This window comes from Plectropomus leopardus, chromosome 19 (assembly GCF_008729295.1).
Source record: "Plectropomus leopardus isolate mb chromosome 19, YSFRI_Pleo_2.0, whole genome shotgun sequence".
NCBI classification, from domain to species: Eukaryota; Metazoa; Chordata; class Actinopteri; order Perciformes; family Serranidae; genus Plectropomus; species Plectropomus leopardus.
This window is the reverse complement of record NC_056481.1, coordinates 27,645,324-27,667,164: the sequence shown is the minus strand read 5'-3', so window position 1 is coordinate 27,667,164 and position 21,841 is coordinate 27,645,324. Positions and strand designations below refer to the sequence as shown.

At 40.0% G+C, this 21,841-nt stretch overlaps 1 protein-coding gene across 9 annotated transcripts in view; it reads left to right on the top strand.

Moving 5' to 3' along the window:
- Nucleotides 1-16,903, top strand: part of exoc6 (exocyst complex component 6) — a 65,115-nt gene extending 48,212 nt beyond the window's left edge. For 2 of the 9 annotated variants that reach the window (XM_042507555.1, XM_042507559.1), the window contains exons 20-25: nt 459-488; nt 4,801-4,942; nt 7,074-7,147; nt 14,007-14,119; nt 15,396-15,407; nt 16,548-16,903. In XM_042507555.1, the coding sequence (XP_042363489.1) occupies nt 459-488; nt 4,801-4,942; nt 7,074-7,147; nt 14,007-14,119; nt 15,396-15,407; nt 16,548-16,674 (498 nt within the window). In that variant the 3' untranslated portion in view covers nt 16,675-16,903. Of the gene's footprint in view, nt 1-272; nt 392-458; nt 489-4,800; nt 4,943-5,038; nt 5,283-7,073; nt 7,148-14,006; nt 14,120-15,395; nt 15,408-16,547 lie in introns of those variants that run through there. The other 7 variants (XM_042507557.1, XM_042507564.1, XM_042507558.1 and 4 more) reach the window with 5 other exon arrangements.
- Nucleotides 16,904-21,841: the final 4,938 nt, after the last annotated feature.

Genomic DNA, 21,841 nt, shown 5'->3' with positions numbered 1-21,841 from the left:
AGCGATCCGTCCATATGCATGGTGACGGTGCTGTTACTGACTCATGGACTGCTTTTGCACAGACTGACATTATCTTCAACAAGACACATTTGGTGATGTCAGAGTGTGTTTTGGCTCAGACAGCTGACAGCTACAGCTTGTTCAGTTCCACTCTCAGTGGGCCACTTGCCTGCTTTTCTCTCCAGCATGTCTTGAATGAGATCTTGCATTTGTTGTTTTGTTTTTCAAGAATGCTCCTTGTCTCCCCATCTCCACCCTCCTGTAATGAACAGCACCTAACTAATTTCTTTTTCTGGCAGTTTTATTCCTTGATTAATTTGACTTGTCAAGCATGCTAGATATCTCTCGTTGAATTTACCTCCTCCTGTCCATTTATTGTTGCCACATTTCTTTTCCTGTCCTTTCCCTCTTTCCCTCCCCCTCTTCCATTTTTGGTTGGTTTGGGGGTGTCTACTCAGAATAACAACAATGACCATGCGTCGATGTCGGTGAGTATCCCTGCCTGGCTGTTCCAACACCATGCTGCCGTTCTACAGGCAGAGGGGAGATGAAAAGCATGCTTATGTTTGACTGTAGAAGCTCCACTACCCCAGCCTTGTTGGTTCTTCTGACACCTGTTGTGACCATTACTAAGGACATTGAAGAACAGTGTTTACATTAGCGTTTTAGCAATAAAGCCTCTCATCCATGGGACTTGAGAGAGGACCAAGCAGTAGCCACTGCAGCATAAAGCCTAAGCCAGATAGGAAGATCCTCTAATGCCTGCTAGATACTGGCCAAGAGAACGTATTCATTTGTTTCAAGTCAGTTCAGTCTTTATTTTTGCCTCACTAAGACACGGGTTCAGTGGCTAATATTACTCCTTAACTTATAAGTCTTGCTTACATGGTTGTAGGTTTGGGTTCAGAGGAGAGGGGAGGCATGAATTCAGAACAAAAGGGATACATAGAGTTTGTGTAGGTGCTATGAAATATTTTTTACAAGTCAGGCAGTAGGGTTGGGCTGGTATGAAATTTTCAAAACTAGTTTGATATTAATCCAAACACTAGACCAGACCAGTTTACCAAATTTTACCAGGTGCCCCACATGATTCAGCACTCAGTCATGAGAGGAACGTAATAACACAGTGTCTCAACAGAAAGTGAGTGTGTAACTATCACATAGCATTACATAACACCGCAGATGTCTGTCCACACTGAATCCATTAAATATGCTCCTCTGTCACTTCATGTAAACAAACCACGCAGCTATCAGCTGTGCGTTCAATATCAGACTGGACACTTAAAAGATGGGTGAGTAACCTACTTGCTATCTTACTACGGTATGTTTGTAATGCCACTTTTTAAATCAGAAAACAGTCATTTTATACTGTGATACTTACTGTAAATTACATAAAGTAAAGCAAACAGCAAGTAACATTAGCCTAGCTTGTTTCTAGCGATGGTCATTTAACTCAGCAGAAACTTTCAGCTGTCCAGCGATCTCCCTCCAGCCAGCTGACACTGTGTTTAGGTTATTATTGTAGAAAAAGCTTTCATACAAGTAATTCCTCATTCAAATTCATGAACCAGCCGGTCCTCATCCACCGAAGCTCTTTCAGATATAAGTAGGAGCATAGCGTCCAACGAAAATTAATCTCAAAACGATTCCTGTAGCCAGTAAGGACAGCTCTCTCATCTGCTTCAAATCCAAAATGTTGCCATATTGGTGCAGTTTTATTCTTTTTAATAGACTAACTCTGCTATCTATGGGGTATGAGAATGTATTGCGTAGGGCTAAGGAATCTTACATAAGGGATTATGGGTAATCTGGTCCCTTTGAGAAGAAGTAAGCGTCTTTGCTTTCATACAATGTCATGGTGTAGATTTTTCCCCTAAATAGAATAAACACTGGGCCAAGTGAAAGCAACACATCATTAATTGCTTTGAGAAAGTGCTCAGCCCTCATGTCGGTTTATACGGAGAAACACAAGTTCACAAGCACAACGCTTTGAAATGTCACCCTTGCTGTCAAGGCAAAAGATGCAGTTTTAATACGAAAACATATCAGTGTGGATGTAGCCTAAAGTGCAAGGGCGAGTATTCTTAGGACAATTTTTCAAAAAGTTTAGTTTTTTGGTGTCAAAAACACTGACTTAGTGTGGATCCAAGGCCAAAATTGAGTTTTAAAATTCATTACAAATTGTGTGAGCGGAAACTTGAGTGGGCATGCATGAAATAAAGCCTTTCTCTGTGGCACATGTGAGTGTGAATGGTGCCTAAGCTCACTACGAGTCTATGCAGAGTAAGCATTTACGTTTTGTGATTGAAAAAACTTGCAGTCAGTAGGCTGAGATGTTATACCAGCTTAGAGTAAAGGACAGCCCTTAAAACTGCCACACCATGTATCACTGCTTTCTGCCAGTCAACTGTCAGCATGAAGGATGTTAAAAGGGATGCTGTGGAGCTCAAACAAGGGAAAGCCAGAGATAATTCATTTGTTTCTGGAAGCTAAATGCTCACATTCCTCATGTCAAACCTCTGTGGCCATACCAGGATTCAAAGAACAACTTTATAAGATGCCATCAGTGATTTCTGTTTTTCACTCACATATCTGTAATGACAGGAATCAATGTGAGACTACTGGCAGTGCATTGTCCTTGACATTGGGGTCACCACATCATCCCTTTGTTTAACAATTTTTGCATGAGTATCTTTGAGAGTTGATTGTGTGGAGCTGCTGTTCTGTTCACCACAAACACTAACTGGTATTTTTAGATTCATTCAAAGTTATTGTTAGCGTTTCAAACACTTGAGTGGAGGTATAACTTATTACATTCCCACTTGTTTCACTGTGGATTATAAGTTAAAAGGTAGCTGCTCACAAAAGGAGCAGAAGCAAGGGCACCTCAAGTGGTAGAAATGCTCACAATTCTTACTTTCTTTGGAGTTGTAAACATGATGCTGTGAAGGTATGCGGAGTGATACATAGGTCTAATTGTTGAATTAGCTTTTGTTGTGCCTTACCTGCATGTCTTGGGCTATATGTTTTATGTGTGATGTCTTGCAAACAACACAGGTTGGGAAATTATTAGCTCTATTAATGGGCTCATACCTTTCAGTGACAGATTGGATGACCCATTAATAATTTGACTACATGGTAATGATGTGTTTTAGCAGATTTCTGTTGTAAGGTGACCTCTTAAAAGTAAAAACAATCCACTACAGTTAAGAATTGGTTTTTTTTTGTTTGTTTGTTTTTGTTTTTATGTGTAGATACTAGGGATGCACCAATTTTAAAATTCTGGGCTGATACTGATGTGGTTTCACTCCCAATTTCATCAAATATTAACACTTAGTCATTGTCCCTCGCGGTCAGATACGGACGCACTGAGGCACCACAGAGGCATTTTTTGACACTCCGAGCGCATTCTGTAGAATAAAGGGCATGTTAAGTCATTTTTATTATAAAGCCTAATATCACAGAGAACAATTTGCCTCAGAGGACTTTACAGCATAGGGAAAAACCCCCAAAACCCCTGGTAGAAACCTCAGAAAGAGTGACTGAGGAGGGATCCCTCCTCCTGGACAGACAGGCGTGCAATAGATATCCACTAGACAAGAGAGCAGAAAGGCTCCGAAGAAGAAGCTGAGTTAGTTATAAGCAGTAATAAGACATGAATGATAGCAAATGAAGAGAGAGAAAGAGAGAGGATTGCAGTGTATTACAGGAAGTCCCCCAGTAGACAAGGCCTATATCAGCCTCACTAAGGGCTGGTCCAAGGCAAGCCTGAGCCAACCCTACCTAAAACAAGAAAGCAACATTAATTAGCCCTCCCCACCCCCAACCCACAACCCCCACCCCCACATTTTCATCCCTGGGATGACGGGGCCCCATTAGTTTGGTAACTGATGTATGACACAGTAGAACAATATCAGCCACTGCCATGGCAGAATGTCATCTTATTTGCAAGTGGCCATTTACAAGGTCAATATCAGCCAGTACCCATGTTCAGCTGAGAAATCGATGCATTCCTAGTAGATACCACAAGGGGGAAGTGATGGAATATATTTTGGGCTTTGGGGTCCAAGAAATTAAATTAAGCAGAAGTAAAAATTCTTTTCTTCATTCTTTTTCTTTATCTTATTAGATGCATCACCCCTTTTTTATTCAACAAGTGCACACATGCAGGGTTCTTGCTTTCAGGATAAAGTCATAATGGCATTCATCAACAGCTTTTGTACCACCAACAGCCACATGCTCTGTCAAAGTGTTTTTCTCTCAGTTTTATGTGTACTGTCTTGCTTCTGTGTCAGTAATTCATTTTCATTGTGCCTGGTTGTTGCCATTGCAATTTGTATCGACATCATGCAGGATATCGATAAAAATCAATGCTTTAAAAGCTTCATGCACCTTTCTGTCTGCACTGATGTATACATTAGGATACATGGTGCAGAGAAGGTAGACTGTGTATGCTGTGAGTGTTGCCTTGCCAGTCTAAAGTCATGCGCTGCACTTGCTGAGGCCAAAAGGTCTCTCAGAACGTGTGCAGCAGCGACTCCCGTTTTGTTTTGTTTTGTTCGTGGTTCAAAACAGACTCGTCTTGTTGGCAATCAGCCGTTCACTTTGCGTGTGAATGCCACAGTCTCAGACAATCTTCTCCTGAAAGTCAAGTGGTCTTTTCCCAAAAAGACGTCCTCATTCTCTGTCCTTCTCATTCCCCTTCTAATCTTTGCTATGCCTTTTCATCTTTCCCTCCTCTTTTGCATCCTCTGTCACCTTCCTTCTCCTCCCTCTGTTCCCCTGTCCCTCTCTCTGCAGGGTAAAGTGGCACAGACAGCGTGTATGTCAGCGTGCAAGCATCTGTCTACATCACTGATGCAGATGCTGCTGGACACAGAGCTCAAACAGATCAGTATGGGGGCCATTCAGCAATTCAACTTAGATGTCATTCAGTGTGAATGTAAGTATAAATAAATGAAATGTTGTCATTTCCACATAAAGCTCATCATTCATCATTGTGAACGTGAGCAGAAGCTTAAATCAAATCTTTCGTCAGGTCTCAGCTCTTGAATGCAAGGACGGGCGGTGCAGCAGAGGAAATCTGGCTGAGTTGGAGACTTATTATTAGACCATATTCTGACTGCCATCCAAGTATTTGCAGCCACATATCAATCACTTAAGAATGTGTAACCCCCACACTGACGCACTTTCTGTAGCTGCTTTTACACAGAAATTGTGCTTTTGGTCCGCAACAAAGTCAAGTCAAGTCAAGTCGGTTTTATTTATATAGCCCATTATCACAAAACATGGTTTGCCTCAGAGGGCTTTACAGTGTACGACATCCCTCTGCCCTTAGACCCTCACATCACCCAAGGAAAAACTCCCCAAAAAGAACCCCTGTAACGGGGAAAACAAAGGGGAAGAAACCTCAGGAAGAGCGGTAGAGGATAGTGAGGGATCCCTCTTCCAGGACGGACAGACGAGCAATAGATGTCGTAAATAGCAAATGAAATACAATCATGGCAAAAAAGGAAAGAGAAAGAGAGAGGGGGAGAGAGGGGGAGAGAGGCACAGCAATAATAGAAACAGATGCATGTCATATTACAATAATGGTAGGTGTGAAATTAGTAATTGCTCTCTATGATGATGTTGAGAGAGATGATAACAGTCTCATGCATATGTTGAAAGGGAGTTGTCCAAAGGCAAGATCACAGCATCGGCGCAACCAGGACCAGACCACGATCAGGGCGAGCGGGGGGCATAGAATCAGTACAGCCACAGCACGAGCACAGCCAAAGGCAGGATCACAGCATCAGCACAGCTATCACCACGGTCAGGCACAGTCAAGGTTACGGCCAGGATCCAGGGAAACTAGGAAACAAGGGAGCAGGAACGCTCCCGAGAGGCAACAGGATTAGCGTAGTGCAGTTCAACAGACCCAGGCTCTGTAATCGCGAGCCCCAGGTAGTGAGAGTACCACATGGCTATTACAGAGCTAAGCTAAGCTTGCACATGGCAATGCAGTTAACAGACATGCATGATTTCTGATGGCGGCATTGAGAGAAGGAAAGGAGCTCAGCGTAAGTCCCAGCTTTATACTGCCCCTAAATGTTTACATAGAACTAAGGCTGGGTAAAAAAAATCGATTCATCAGTGCTTTGCAGTATGATTTTGCCAATACAATATCAAGTCATAAAATCCTGAAATCGATTATTTACATTGGAATGATGCCCTGCTCCCGTGGGGGCAGTGTGAGTGCCGCTGGAGTGTGATTGACGTTGTTCAGAGGCCCCGCTTGACCCCAAAACAACGTCTGTTGTTTATTCATTAAACTTTCCATTATCGTTATATACAGAACAGCAAGGCGGCATGACGGCGTGATATTTTCCCGCCTTGAACAGGCAGCGTAAATGCGGCTTCTCACAGCTGGCAGTGTCCAGGCTCTATAATTTGGTAGCCCACATGGACTGAAATTTATCAGTGACTTTAAAAAAATAACATGCTTTGTTTTTGTCATTTACAGAATGCTGAAAAGTATTAAACCACATATTTTTATATAAGTAGAAAGGGACCTAGTGGTACACTTATGCTAACCTAAAGTATACTTGATTTGATACTCCTGAGAAGTAGTCATAAATTAAATTGACCATTCATCTGTCTTGAAAAGGGTTGTTTTTCCTTGTAAAATATAGTAAACATATCAGATTATTGTGATGGGCCAACAGGAAATGTTATCACATTTTTTCCCCTTTGCTGTCCTTTTAAGTCTTCTAGTTGGACCAACCGGGGTATTCAGACACCAACATTATCAGCCCCTCCATCTTGTCATGCTTCTAACTATATGTGGCAGAGCAAAATCTGCACAAATTAACCAGGGCAGCAACCACTTAATACTCCTACCACTGTGTTTGAAACTCCTTCCCCGCTGCTGTCTTCCCCTCATGGAAATGACTGGAGGCAGCCAGTTAGCGCATTGTGATATAAAAGCAGTTTTAGAAGTTGATCCAGAGCCATAGCTTATGACACTAGCTTAGTGGTGTGTACTGTATTCTGTTAATGTATTTGATTGTGGTATCTTTGTTTCCTTTCAGTGTTTGCCAGTTCAGAGCCGGTCCCTGGATTTCAAGGAGACACACTCCAGCTGGCCTTCATTGACCTACGACAGGTAAATTAGCACGGAAGACAAAATTAAGTAATGACATGTTTGTGTACGCAGATTTAGCCTCAGACTTACTGTGCCAATTTCTGGCTTATCCTTGTTGTGTCATTTATATGCTGAATTTCTATGTTTTTATGTTCTTATATCATGTCTTTTTTGTAGAATATTATGACAATCACGGTGCAAATGGTTGCAGTGTAGAGTTGGGCCGGTGTGAAAATTTTTCAGCCAGTTTGATATTAAACCAAACAGCAGACGGGGTTGCATTACCGAATTGTTCTAAGTGTCCCACATGACTCAGCAGTAAATCCTGAAACATAACGATACCATGTCCCAACAGAAAGTCTATTACTGTCATGTAGCATAGAGTAAAACTGGAGCTCTCTGTCCACAGTGAATGCATTAAATATGCTCCTCTGTCACTTCATGTAAACAAACCTCGCTGCTGGCAAAGACTGGGAGTTGCCAAAGTTAGAAATGTTCATATCCTATATGTATAGGCTTTGAAGATCAAATTGGGAGTAATAGCAGGTTTCCTGTGTTTTGAAATCAAGCCCAGCTCAACTGAGTATTCTGAGTATTTCAGATTTAAAAGCTTTCCCTCTGTAGACACACAAAAAAACATAACTGGTTTAAGTCAAATGCTTAAACTAGCAAATAACTATGATTTTTTTTTATAGGGTGGAAAACTTGAATCTGTTTCCAGCATTTTCACTTCACTTTTACTTCTCAGCACTCCTCTCACAACCAACAATATTGTGTTTCACTGGCCGTTTCTTTTCCATACTCATGTTTATGTGTAACCTTTTCAACTTTCACCTGTCCCATAGTTTACCTGCTCAAGAAAATTCCTCTTTCCAGCACACACCACAAACCCCCTGCCTCTCCTTTTGTTGTCAGCAGCAGTGGTATGTGAAGTGTTGCTGGATCTCATTAACTCGTGTCTGTGGTGACCTGTTAATCTGAGCCTGAGGTAGAGGCTTGGCTCTGCATACAGTCCAGGTCACAGCAGTATACTGACAACATTTGTTAAAAACATTGCAAGAAGACTCAACGCAAGATTTTCACAGTTGCATAGGATCTCTGAACCAAAGTAAACTCGCCTCCCACAGTCAAACCTGTTAATTAGTTTTGAATCATAATTCAAGATATGTAATTAGAGTTAGGATAAGGGAAAAAAGGCCGAAAGGTGAAGGAGTCTCCATGCATCAGCCTATTTAAAGCTGAAACTGGTGCCTCACTGGTTCACAGACAGAACAGGACAACTAAAGCATGATTTGGAAAAATGAGATCTAGCATTTAAAAGGTACAGCAACTAACTTTTCTACAGAAAATGTAATCATCAAAGTAAGAAGAGGCAATGGTGGTACAGATATTTAAAATGCCTCTGCAGTCTCTTTGTAACACATTGTTTACGATGCCCCCTCCCCTAGGGAAAAAGGAAATCTTTTGCTCTTCTCTTATTCTAGACATGCTTAATGTTGAGACATTAGTTTTTAACACCTTATTAAAAGCTCTCAGTATATATTTGCACTCTGCATTCTTGTCTTACTAGATCTGCGTCTTAGGGTGGTGGGTGAAATTCTGTAGTGTCTCGAGTCAGTAGGTTTACATACACAGGTTAGTGGAGCTACGGTTTTAGCTCGATTAAGCCATTTAATTGGACTACTGTCCTTGTCCCAGTATACAAGCACTGGGGGAGAATCCATTTATTGACAGAGGTATGTCCAGGGTAGGTGAAGATGCGCCCCTTTCAGCTAGTTTTTGTTGGACCTTCTTCCAGTTGACCTATTGCATCACAGACAGAAGAAGTTAGCGAGCAGCAAATGCTGTTGCATGTCGAACAGTTAGGATATGGATAACTCCTCTATGCTGTACATTTCATATGTACTCTACCACCTTAGACTTAGTATGATTTCAGCCAGACTAACATGTTTACATGTATTTTTAAAGTTTTAGTTAGTTAACACAATAATTCGATCTTTATGTAAGTATACTGCTGTATTTTTTGTGTTTACTGGGTCCAGGGCCAAAGCCAGGAGTTTGGAAGTACTGAGGTCATGTGTTGAAGTCTCTAAATTGATGTAACATGTTTTAATTATTTGGATTTTTCAGCCCAGCACTGCAGTCTAAACCAGGATTTCCCACACGTTCATTGATTTGTTGTGGCCCAGCACAGTTAAAACATCTGCCGACATGTATTAATTACATATTTTTTGGAGCTGGGCCACTCATTGGGAGCGCTTTTGTGATATATATATACATGCATACACACTGTTTGGTTTGTGATTGCACCATACTCTTAGAGCACAGAGCAGACTCTGGGCACAAACAGAGCAGCAGATTGTCAGATGCAGAGAAAGTGAAACTTAGTTGTTTATTGTGCTGGGTCTAAATGTCCGCAGCAGCTGCTTCTCCGATCATCTTTGACTGGATCAATTCTTATTATTGTTTATTAATTATTTGAGTTATTTTAAGCTCTACAATAAATTAATAAACACAGGGTTTAATGGATAGGTTTAATTGATTTGTACCAAAATTATAGAGGTCTTTGCTGGAAACAATTTTAAGAGAAAATTGTTGAAAAATGACTGATCTGAAGGAAAAAACACTGAAATAACTACAAATAGTTTTGTTTGTTTTTTTAAGTGTAGAATTTAAATGCTACATTGTGTTCCTAAGACCCCAAAGTTTCCAGAAAAGAATACAAAGGAGCTGACCTCAGGGTTCTCAGTTGTAGCTACAGCCCAACCTGGGCCTGTTTTTAAGTTTCCTGAGATGCAGCTCGTTAGACAAGATGCATCCAGGCTGCCTTTTCTACAGGCTGCTAGTTGACATGTTAATCCTAGCCTTAGGTAAAGGGTTTGGGAGGCATCCACAGGCTAAGGTTACACGGTGGTCACCCTTTTACTTTCCCTTTATCTTATGGCTCCGGATTTCGTAGCTATAACTGCTTTTCAGATCGTTATCCTCTTACCATTTAGAGTTATTGAAAGTCAAACATTTAGGGCAACTGATGTCATATCAGCAACAAACTAGGATGAAAAAACCTGGTGAAAAAGTTGGCGCCCTTTTCTTTGCACCAATATCAAAAGTATTAGCATCTTTCTGCTCCAGAGATGGTCTAGTTTTATGTAAGGACCCTCTTTATATGGATTTAATACTTCTTTAAGGACGTCATACCTTTGTGTAAAATGCTTTATATATGTAAATGTTGGGGCTTTTTCCCTATTTTGGTGAGGAATTGCAGAAATGTCTCCAGGTACTGGAGACATGGCCAGAGAAACAAATGTTACTGCTCACGCATAAAGCCGCCCTCAATCACTCAACACAGAGTCATCACCCATCATACAGGCTGTTTAAGGTGTAAACATGGAGTAAGATGCAGCGTAAAAATGTTCTCATCAGACCGAGAGTTTACCTTTTCTCACCTCTGGACCATCAGTCAAGTCCTTTTATACCAAACAATACAAGGCAATGACACAATAGCATCAAACAGGAGACATCTGAAGTGAAGCTTCACGAGTGCATGAAAAGAAGGAAAGCAAAGAGGGATTTCTAGAGTTACAGAACACCCTGACTTATGATTTCAATGTAAAGGCGAAACCAAGGAGTTTCACGAAAAACCATGAACTAATGTCACAGGTATGGTGATATATCGGACACCATCCTTTTGGCAACTCTCTTTCTCTTTTCCTTCTTCTCCTTCGCTTTCTGTTAATCACAATCATTCGCCTCAGCCTAACCCTGGACATTAGCTGGATGCAGCTTCATCACTTCTTGGTTACAGTTTAAATGTTTACTGAGAATGTTTCAGAAGTGAAGCAGCGTGTTCTTCAGAGGATCTATTTCCAATATTGTTTAGACCTATTTTTAGTGTTCTTTGTGTTTTGCAGCATACTGAAAACACATTTGAAGCTCATTTTAAAGTTGATGTGTTGATAGATACTTTGTGGCTGTTCTTCACTCATTTTAATGACTGTGTGCAGAACACTGTATTATTGTAGTGTGTATTAGTAGTGGCGTTCCTTCTTCTGCTTCCCAGACTTCAGATAAGAGAAACGTGAGCACTGATTAAGACACTTTGGTCATGCATGCTGCAGACACTCGTAGGACGTTTACATGATGTTAGAAAAAGTCAAATAATTGTGTTCGTCCGACTAAAACTGGACTTTTAAAATACTTATAAACATGTTTATCCACCTGAAATCATACAGTCCAATTTCCCAAAGTCGGACTAAGTCAAGTCAAATCAATTTTATTTATAAAGCCCATTATCACAAAATATGGTTTGCCTCAGAGGGCTTTACAGCATACGAAATCCCTCTGCCTTTAGACCCTCACATTACCTCAGGAAAAACTCTTGAAAAAGAACCCCTGTAACGGGGGGGAAAAAGTAATAAAACCTCAGGAAGAGCGGCAGAGGATGATAAGGGGTCCCTCTTCCAGGACGGACAGACATGAAATAAATGTCGTAAATAAAAATTGAATTACAGTACTCTTTCATGTATACACCTCAACTGGACCTGAACTGGCCTAGACGGCCCTATCCCAGCTGTCATTGGGCGAGAGGAGGGGTACGCCCTGGACAGGTCGCCAGACTATCGCAGGGCCGACACATATAGACAGACAACCAGTCACACTCACATGCACACCTATGGCAATTTGGAGTCACCAATTAACCTGACACGCATGTCTTTTGGTTTGGTTTTTATATAAATACAAAATATAAAGTATTTTCTAAAACAGTGTCAGTCTTCATTTCATATGTACCAAGACAAATGAGAAACTTTTGTGGAATTCTTATTTCCAAAAGGGTCAAATGCCAGAAAAATCTCAGCACGGTGATTGGTGTTCTGGACCAAATTTGCCGAATTTGGCACAAACATTCAACGTAATGACTCCCAGTAGATCTTTTCCAGGACTTGTACACACACACACACACACACACACACACACACACACACACACACACACACACACACACACACACACACACACACACAGACAGGGCTTATGTCCTTCTTTCTCTTCAATGCCAAAAGCTGAATATTTCCCAGATGTGTTTACTATTTCACTCTGATGATAACATGACTCAGCTCCCGGGGCAGAATCCCACCAGATCACACAGATTGCTGTCTTCACTGCATTTAGGGTCATCTGTCAGATGTATGTGACAGAGTGGAGTGGTGTGAAGGATATTCTCCTTGGGGATGGGTGCACTGATGTGTTTCCATATATACATATATATATATATATATATGATATATATATATATATATTACGATGTCCAAAATCTAAGACCATATCTAGTCTTATGTCACAATATCAATATAACCCTTTTAAACCTGGATCAATGTTTGTTGTCTTGTGCTGTGCTCAGATGTTTTTTACAAGCCCCTAAACCATTAATAACTTGAGCAAATTGATTTAATTTCTTTCAAAAACATGGGGGAAAGTTAGTGAGAAACTTTTCCAAAAATGTCCTACAAATTGCAAGAAATTATTCGATTTTTATTTTTTATTTTTATGCAAGGGAAAAAAATTCTAGGGAAATGTCTGGGGAAAAGTAAAAAATCTAGGAAAAAAACTATGTTTGTGTGTGTTTGTGTGTGTGTGTGTGTGTGTGTATATATATTGTTTTTTTATTTTAATTTTAAAAATTAGAACCTAAGAAATTAGTAAAAATGAACAAGAAAATGCTTTGAAAATTAGTATTTTTAAGGTGGGAAATTTGTTAAAAAAAAAAGGAAAAATGTCAAGAAAATTATATACATTTTATTGTATTTACATATTTAAAATTATCTTACAGAAAAAGTAGAAAAAGAAGTCGTTTTTTTTCTTTTTCTATCTGGTAATCTCCTTGTAACTTCTTACTAATTTCTTGCTAAATTTTGGGCCATGTCTTGTTAAGTTGCTCTTTGCCTTCTCGCATTTTTTCGCAAGAAATCAAACCAATTCACGGAGGTTTTAAAGGGGTAACATGAATACATTGCCCTGCCCTATGAGATCCTGTTATTAGTGTGAAGAGTTGAGTGAGTGTCAGAGAAAGATGGCTGCTGGTGACTCATCATTTAGCTCCAGGTGAGAAGAATGGCATTGTTGAAGAAACCCTGTGTGTGTCGGAGTCTCTCAGTCAGCTGAATAATGCTATTATCACTAAGCTGTTCTTTCACTGCTCTTTCAGCATGACCCAAACACCCAGCTGTTTCACCCTCCGCCATTAGCATATACTGTGTGTGGGTGGGGTAGGAGCGGGGGGGTCATCTCCATCAGGTTAACCAGGGGTCGTGGGGGGGTCATTTGAAATGTTCCTGTTCACACTTAACACTCATCATGTTAAGAACCTCCTCCCTCCTCCGTTCTCTCTGCAGCTCTCACTCTCCTGTCTTCTCTCTGCGAGTGACGCGGTGACTCAGGATACTTAAGTGTTTACTGTCATGACAGAATCTGAACCTGCTGCTGCCCTGGCTTTTCCTCAGCACTCACTACGCTTGGTTTTGATGCAAAAGATACATGTTGGCAGGTTTCTGCTAAAACTACAGGCTCAGGGGAAGTGCAACATTGTTTCAGGACAACTGTAAGCTTTCAGGAGATGGTGAGGGTGACCTCTGTCCTTTCAGCCATCAGTTCTGTTTTTTTTTTTTTCAAACTAAGAAACTGTAGAATGTAAGTTTAAACAGTGGCTGTAACAAGTGAAATCAGTACAATCACACCATTTCTCCTGTATGTACAGGTTAATCTGTAAACATTAATTTACCCAGCCCTCTCAGCTGCTACCAGCTTCAAGCGTCCTCTGTTCCACTCTGAGGTTCCTGAGTTATGTTGAATATATCTTTGAGTGTTGTATATCTGTGTTTTATAGCTCCTGGATCTGTTCATGGTGTGGGACTGGTCTACTTACCTGGCAGACTATGGGCAACCAACCTCCAAATACCTGAGAGTGAACCCAGCCACTGCTCTGGCTCTGCTGGAGAAGTGAGTATATCTGAGAATTACACACTGCTGGGGAAAAAGTACACAATACTTCAACTTCACTTTCTTAAGGCCAAGTAGCACTGACAGTTTACATTTGTGCTGGGGTAAAGTTTAGAATGCTGCAGTACTGATAAAGTAGTGATACTCAAAAATAAAATAAAATAAAATGATTCACACTGGGAATTTGTTTGTACTTTTAGTATACATACTCAAGGTGCCAGAGTGCATAAAACAGCATCAAAATAGGGCTTGTCCTAATATCCTAGAAAAGTCCTAAAGTCCTACAAATGTCCTAAAATCCCAGAAAAGTCCTAAAATCCTAGAAAAGTCCTAAAATGCTACAAATGTCCCAGAATCCTAGATAATTCCTAAAATCTTACAAATGTCCCAAAATCCTAAAAACATCCTAAAATCCTTGAAACGTCCTAAAATCCTACAAACATCCAAAAATCTTAGAAACCCCCTAAAATCCTACAATTGTCTTGGAATCCTAGAAACTTTCTAAAATACTAGAAACGTTCGAAAGTCCTACAAATGTCATAAAGTCCTAGAAATGTCCCAAAATCCTAAAAACATCCTAAAATCATTGAAACGTCCTAAAATCCTACAAACATCCGAAAATCTTAGAAACTCCCTAAAATCCTACAATTGTCTTGAAATCCTAGAAACTTTCTAAAATACTAGAAACGTTCGAAAGTCCTACAAATGTCCTGAAATCCTACAAATGTTCTAAAAATCTTAGAAACGTCCTGAAATCCTGGAAGCATGTATTGGGCTGCTGTGACTGGCCCCTGGCCCCTGAAGGACCACCAAAACCAAGTAACATAAGCATTAGTGCTAGGATGCTTGACTTAACCATAGTAAAGTTTCCATCCAAATATAATGCAGGTTTTTAATTTCATTTTTTTCCTCTTTATTTTAGCATTTCTGATTTTTTTTAATGCACTAATTGAAAATGCAACCAAAAACAGGTGGATAGAATTGCACTGAGTAATACTGAAGAAGCTTTACTCAGACATTTGTAAGAATGTTCCAGCGTGTGGTTGTGTACATTTCATACAAACTCTATGCTTTAGGCATCATTCACTTCGGACACTAATAGGGAAAGATTTGGTGACCGGTTCCAAGATTGCTTTTCCTACACATAATTCATGACAACCCTCGATATAAATCAGCTACTTCGTCTGGTCTCCTCCTCTTTGTGTTTTGGTTTCAATCTTACAATTCTGTTCCTCTAAATCGTCTCTCTGCTGTTTCTTCTGCTGCTGCTGTTCAGAGTCTACAGAGGGTAGGTGCAGCTTCCACACTGCTTCTATTTGGTCTTCTCCATGCATGCTCTGATAATCTAAAAATGGGTCTACCTCCTCTGTAGTACAGAGCTTGTCTCCTAATATATATAAGATTTTTGTTATTGGATACATGAACATAAAGTTTATTCACATCAAACATCTTGCAACATTTTGCTGATTCCGACGACTTGCAGTCCTTCTATGTCTGTAATGTTACTTTTTAAGTCAGAAAACACATGTTTTGTATTGTGATATTTACTGTAAATTACATTCAGTATAGCCAACAGCAAGTAATGTTAGCCTAGCTTGTTTTTAGCGATGCTCATTTACCTCTGCAGAAACTTTCAGCTTCTCGACGATCTCCTTCCAGCCAGCTGACACTGTGTTTAGGTTTTGGTAGTAAAGGAAGGAAGGTATTAATGATTTCTCATTTCAACTTGATGAATCAGCTGGTCCTCATCCACTGCTGCGTTTTCAAAGCGAGCAACAGGAATAAATGGTAACACAGTGTTTGAGGAAAGTTTGTCTTACAGCAGCGCCTGCAGCCTGAAAGGACTGCTGTGTCTTTGGCTACTTTTAAAATGATCAGAACATGACATATGATATATTTACCCAACTCTTTTGTCAAGATATCCTGTAGTCCGTTTGTTCTGATTTCATACCATAAATGAACCCAGCCTGTTTGGAACTTAGAGCCTCCTTTTCAGGCGGTGTCAGTTTGGGTGTTTAGTCCACAGCAGGGTTTGATTGACAGCTTTCACACTAGTCTTAACACAGCAAACTAAAGTCACCACCGTTTGTTTTAATCCAGTTACACAGGTTACATGTGAAAGCATCCTAACTGCTTGTCTGTAAAAAAAAAAAAGTCTTCCATCTCCACCAGCTGAGAAAGCGTTAATTTGTCCAACCAATACAAAGTGAACTCTGGAAAAATCAGTGTCTCATGTCACTGATGGAGAAGCAGGAAGTGACTAATGAAACCTAAATATTAACTCATGATAACAGTAAGCGAGCACACTGCTAAGACAGTACATTTTTCTGACTTGTCTCTTGGACAATCTCTGTCTCTGTCTCTGTCTCTGTCTCTGTCTGTCTGTCTGTCTGTCTGTCTGTCTGTTTGTTTTTTTCTGTCTGTCCAGGATGAAGGACACCAGTAAGAAGAACAACATCTTCTCCCAGTTCAGGAAGAACGACAGAGACAAACAGAAACTGATAGAGACTGTGGTCAAACAGCTGAGGAGCCTGGTCAACGGCATGTCCTCCTAAACACAGATATACACAGACACACAGACATGCGTGTCACAAAGTCATGTAAAGAATGAAACATGCATGCAGTCACATGCACACACTGAACTGCCAAGACACCCACAGAGGACGCAGATTATCACACATGTAATGAAGCGGTAAACAAACAACATGACAGACACCCAGAAGAACCACAAAGGAAACTCACACACACACACACACACACACACACACACACACACACACACACACACACGGGCCTCACATGAAGGCACAGCAATACACTCACTAAACAAGGCATGCAGGGAACAGACTCCAACACACACATACAGTCATATCCTCTCTACTGTTATACCTGACTCAATACTCAGTGTAATTAACACACACACACACACACACACACACACACACACACACACACACACACATACTAAACAGTTTACTGGACTCTTCACAGGAATGAACAGTGAAATGTTTGTAAAGTATTTTTAATGGCTCTGATAAGACAGACTATGTTTTTTTAAATTAGTGTTTGCAGCTGCAGAGAGAGACTGCAGGAGAGGAAGAGACACTCACAAGGAACTGGGACAATGAGGTCAAAGGTCAACACTTTTTGCATCACAAGTAAAATGAAACTCTGCAACCTACCCATAACACCCTTCTCTGCTTCAGCTAGCGGAGATATTTAAAGGTGTCTTCAAAGCGAATTATAATTCCAGCCTGAACAGTCCCTATGTCATATCATTAACCCTATGAAACCTGGATTGACATCACTTTTCTTGTGCTGCATTTAGACACCTCTAACGAGTTTCTCAACCTTTTAACGGTGAGCAAATTGGTACAATTTCTTTTAAAAACATTGGGGAAAAAGGCAATGAGAAACTTGACAAGAAATGTCCCACACTTTGCAATAAATTTGTAGATAGAGATAACAGAGGGAAAACAAAATTTCAGAGAAATATAGTTAAAATTATAATAATTCAATAGTTTAATTTAGCTCAGAGAAATAATGGAGTCTTTAAGGTGTTTGTTTGTCTCTGCCTGTCCCTTTTTTACTGTCCCCTTTTCTTTGGGGGGTTTTCTTGTTTTTGGGGGGGGGGGGTTTGCAATTTTCAGATAATTTCTTGCTAATTTTTGCCTTCTTCCCATGTTATTTAAAAAATCAAGACAATTTGCCTATGTTACAAAGGGGGCATTAATGGATTTGGCTTGTGCCACATTTTGATGTTCAGGTTGTCTGGTTTTAGCTTGATCCATGGAACCAGAGCAAATTATGTTAAACTACACGTATTTTAAATCTCACATTTCACTTCAACAGAAAGTAGACAGACAACCAAGAACAACGATCAGCTCATTGTCCCAGTCCTTGACCTGCTGTTACTGTGTTTGTGTGTGTGCAGAAACAAAGTGATGCTGAGCTCATGGATGGATGGAGGCAGAGATAAATGGATGATGATGTCTTGACAGACTGATGTTCATGTTTTGTTGAACTCCTGGTGGCTTTGCTTGCTGTCCGTTCTCTTTTCTGCCTCACATTGAACATTGAAACCCCCCCGAGTCAGATCCTCACAGTGACTCAGCATGTGGGCAGAGAGTAGGAATGTGGGTGAGTGTTTGACACCCAGATTGTATTTGGAATCTTCACATGTTCTCTATACACAAGAATGAGGGTGTAATTCTGAAAAGTGGCTTTTTAAATGATTTGGTCCACATGCAGGCTGGACAACATAACACAACACTTTGCCAAATAATGCAGTCTGTTACAAAAACACACAGATTGATGCAGAACAAGGCCAGGTGATGACAGCTTGTTTCTACTGAATGCTTTTAGCTTGTACAAGGAGCTGGTTTGGGTTTGGGTGTCATAGTGACCACTACATGAAGCAGTCCCTATGGAGGGTCTGCATTTGATGTAGCCATACAAGGAATTTACCACAATCACAGGGAACTGGCATCTGGTATTAACATGCAGTCAGTGTCTGGATATCTTTAAAACCTGAGTAAATTGGAAATGATTTCTTTAAAAAAATAACATGGGAACAAGGCAATGAGCACAGAAAGACTAAACGACCCAAAAAATGATCAAGAAATTAGTAAAAATGATGAAGAAAATTGCCTGGAAAGTAGTTTTAAAAAATAAAAGAAAGAAAGAAAAGAAAAAAATTTTTAAAGAGTTGAAAAAAAGTGCTTTGAAAATTATATAATTTAAAATATTTAATTATGAAAAGGATAAATATAGATTGTTTCCCTTTCTTGTTTTCTTAGACATTTTCCCTAGACATTTTTCCCCAGCTTTTAAATAATATTTTTTTAAATCTAATAATTTCTTGCAATTTGTGAAACATTTCATACCTAGTTGCTTATTGCCTTTTTTCCCATGTTTCTGAAATAAGTCGTACCCACTTGCTCATTCTTCAACGGTTTAAATACCTGTAAAAGCCATCTGAAAGCAGCACAAGTAAAAAAGAGTGGACTGTCTATGATTCGTAACATTGGCAGTTTGATCCCTGGCTTTAGTGTGTGAATGTGTGTGAATGGTAACTGAGTAGCCTCAGACACCAGTGTGTGAATGTGTGTAAATGGGTGAATGTGATATGTGGTGTGAAAGGGCTTTGAGTGGTCAGATGACAAGACAAGCACTTTACAAGTGCAGGTCCATTTAATAGTGCCAGCATGCTTCTCCACTCGCTCTGATGACCTTATTAAACTCAAAATTTTCTTTTTTGTCTTTGCAGCAACACATTTATCACTTTTTCATGTCCATGTACAGCTCTGTGATCAGATGTCTTTTTCCAGATCTAGATCACATGTTAATACCAGCTGAAGATGGAGTCTTTCCATTGAGGCCTCAACAGTAGACTTGGCGTTATCCAATACTTAATAACTTCCTGAAATTTCAATGGCGTATACTGTATATGACAGTATAAATGTGTTGCGCTAACCCTCCACCCCCCGACATCCAGTGCCCTCCAAATGTTATGAAAAGTAACATTCTCATGCCAGTTTTCCTTATTAAACAGAAAAAACAACTGTACTTGGTCACAGAACACTGACGAGGCTTAATTGCCTCGTTTACTTATTATTAAACACACTTCATTCATATTCTACAGAAAACATAATAAAACTTAACTAAAAACTGCCAGTAATATAGTAAGTAAGTCCACTGCTACACCCCAATTTCTTAGTTTTGAGATCAATAAAGTATATCTATCTATCTATCTTACTGTTTCAACAATCACCAGCTCTGGTTTGGTTGAAATAAATCTATAATTTACCAAGTTAGATGTAAAAAACATGTTGTGGTTCCCCACTGTCTCTCTCTGCCTGCTGGCTGCCGGCTGTTTACAGTCCTGTAACTTCTCCCGCCACCTTTCAGCTCAGCTGCCTGCTCCACTAGTAGAGACCGCAGGCTTAGCTCTGGTGGTGTGTGCTGTGCACTACATACAATGAGCTTGATTGAAAGAGGAGCATCTGTTTTCATGGTGGTATTGAAAAAATACCTTCTGGATTCCTAAATACCCCGGTATACTGTAATACTGTGATTCTGTCCAAGCCTACTCCACAGACCAACTGGCACATCGTTGTTAAATCTGACTAACTTTACTTGTACAAGACTTTTACAGATAAGTTTGTTTTCCTCCCGGTATCACAGCTGTACTCAGTCCTAACATCTACAGCAGTTTGGCCCCTCAGTGGTGGTGAGGATAGTCAATGGCATCATGTGAGAGGTGACATCAGTACATGCCATCTTCCTCCCGCTGTACTTCCTGTCAGTTGTAGGGTTAAGGACACTATTTACGTGATATTAACTGCAGTTTTGTCTTACACTCTTACACACACCCACTCAAACTACTTGATTTATGCTTACACAAAAACAAGGCCCATGTGGGAAATTGTTATGTTATTAGTGATTATATATACATATATTTAACAGTAACTAAATACTTTCTTTTTGTTCCTCAGGGTGAAATGGAGCTTTAGAATCTCATAACCCACATATATTCAAAAAGCACAGCAATAATAACTTGGTTGCTTCACAGCCTTACCGGCAGGTGGAGGCTTATCTAAAACCTGCTCATGATTCCTGATGACAAACATTTTGTAACGAGACTGTTTCTATTCTGTTTATGTTTTGGGTCTGTGCTCCACTTTCAGCAGGCATTTTTGCACTGAAACTGATTGAAGTTTGTTCCTTTTAGATTCATTTTTTTGCCTTTTTTAAAATTTGCTTGTAAATGCCAATGTATATACTGCATATTTTGTAAAGAAAATATTACAGCAGTACATCTGCTACGAATAGAATTGGAGGTGGACGCTGTGATATGCACCTCCAAAAACATCTAAATATGTAATTACTAAGAGTTTGAATTTGCATTTGTTGCTAATTTGGTGAACAGTTGAGTACAGTGTGAGGAGCTCAGTGATTTTTGTTGGTACCCTCTCTCCACTCATTTGCATGGTTCAGATGTGGAAAAGTCTATATCGTGTTCTAGCGTAGACCCTGTAGAACATTTCAAAGCACTGCTCCGAAAGGTTTCAACTAATTGCTCATCGATGCCATCCAAAATAAAGGACAGTTCAGTGTTTTCAGATTTAGGTCAAGAGTTTCTGTCCACACACATCTGTTTAGGGTTCATCTCCTTACTGTGAACTGGTTCTTCTAGTATAGAGGTGTGTACAAGGACGAGCATTCATGTCCCATTTTACCAGAAAAAATTCTCAAATAAAAGCCGACTTTCAAATGCTGACCAAGTCTCAAATAATAGCTGGTACAGCCCTAACACAAAGGCTGTTGAAAATGTTCATTTCCACATTATGAGCTCCATCAGTAGAGCAACATGTCAGACGCATCACTCTGCTGCTCTTACTTTCTCTTTTTGCCATAAGAAGTTTGCATTTACTTTTTTTCTAGTTCTCTTGTCATTTTTTGTATTGCAACTAAGCTGCTGTCAGGGCATCTTAAGAGTCCTAAGTTCCACATTTAAAGCCATATGTCCTTTGAGTGGCTAGATAGCGATACACCTTCCCCTTGTTCTTGAGACCCCGATACGTCATCGGTAGTTGTTGATGCATGAACAGGCACAGTGAGTGCTGCCGAATATCGTGAATATGCCATCTTCTTCTGTGGTGATTTCCCTTGTATAGACTGTATGCATCATTTTGCTTTTGTGAGGGTGTGGCAATTCAT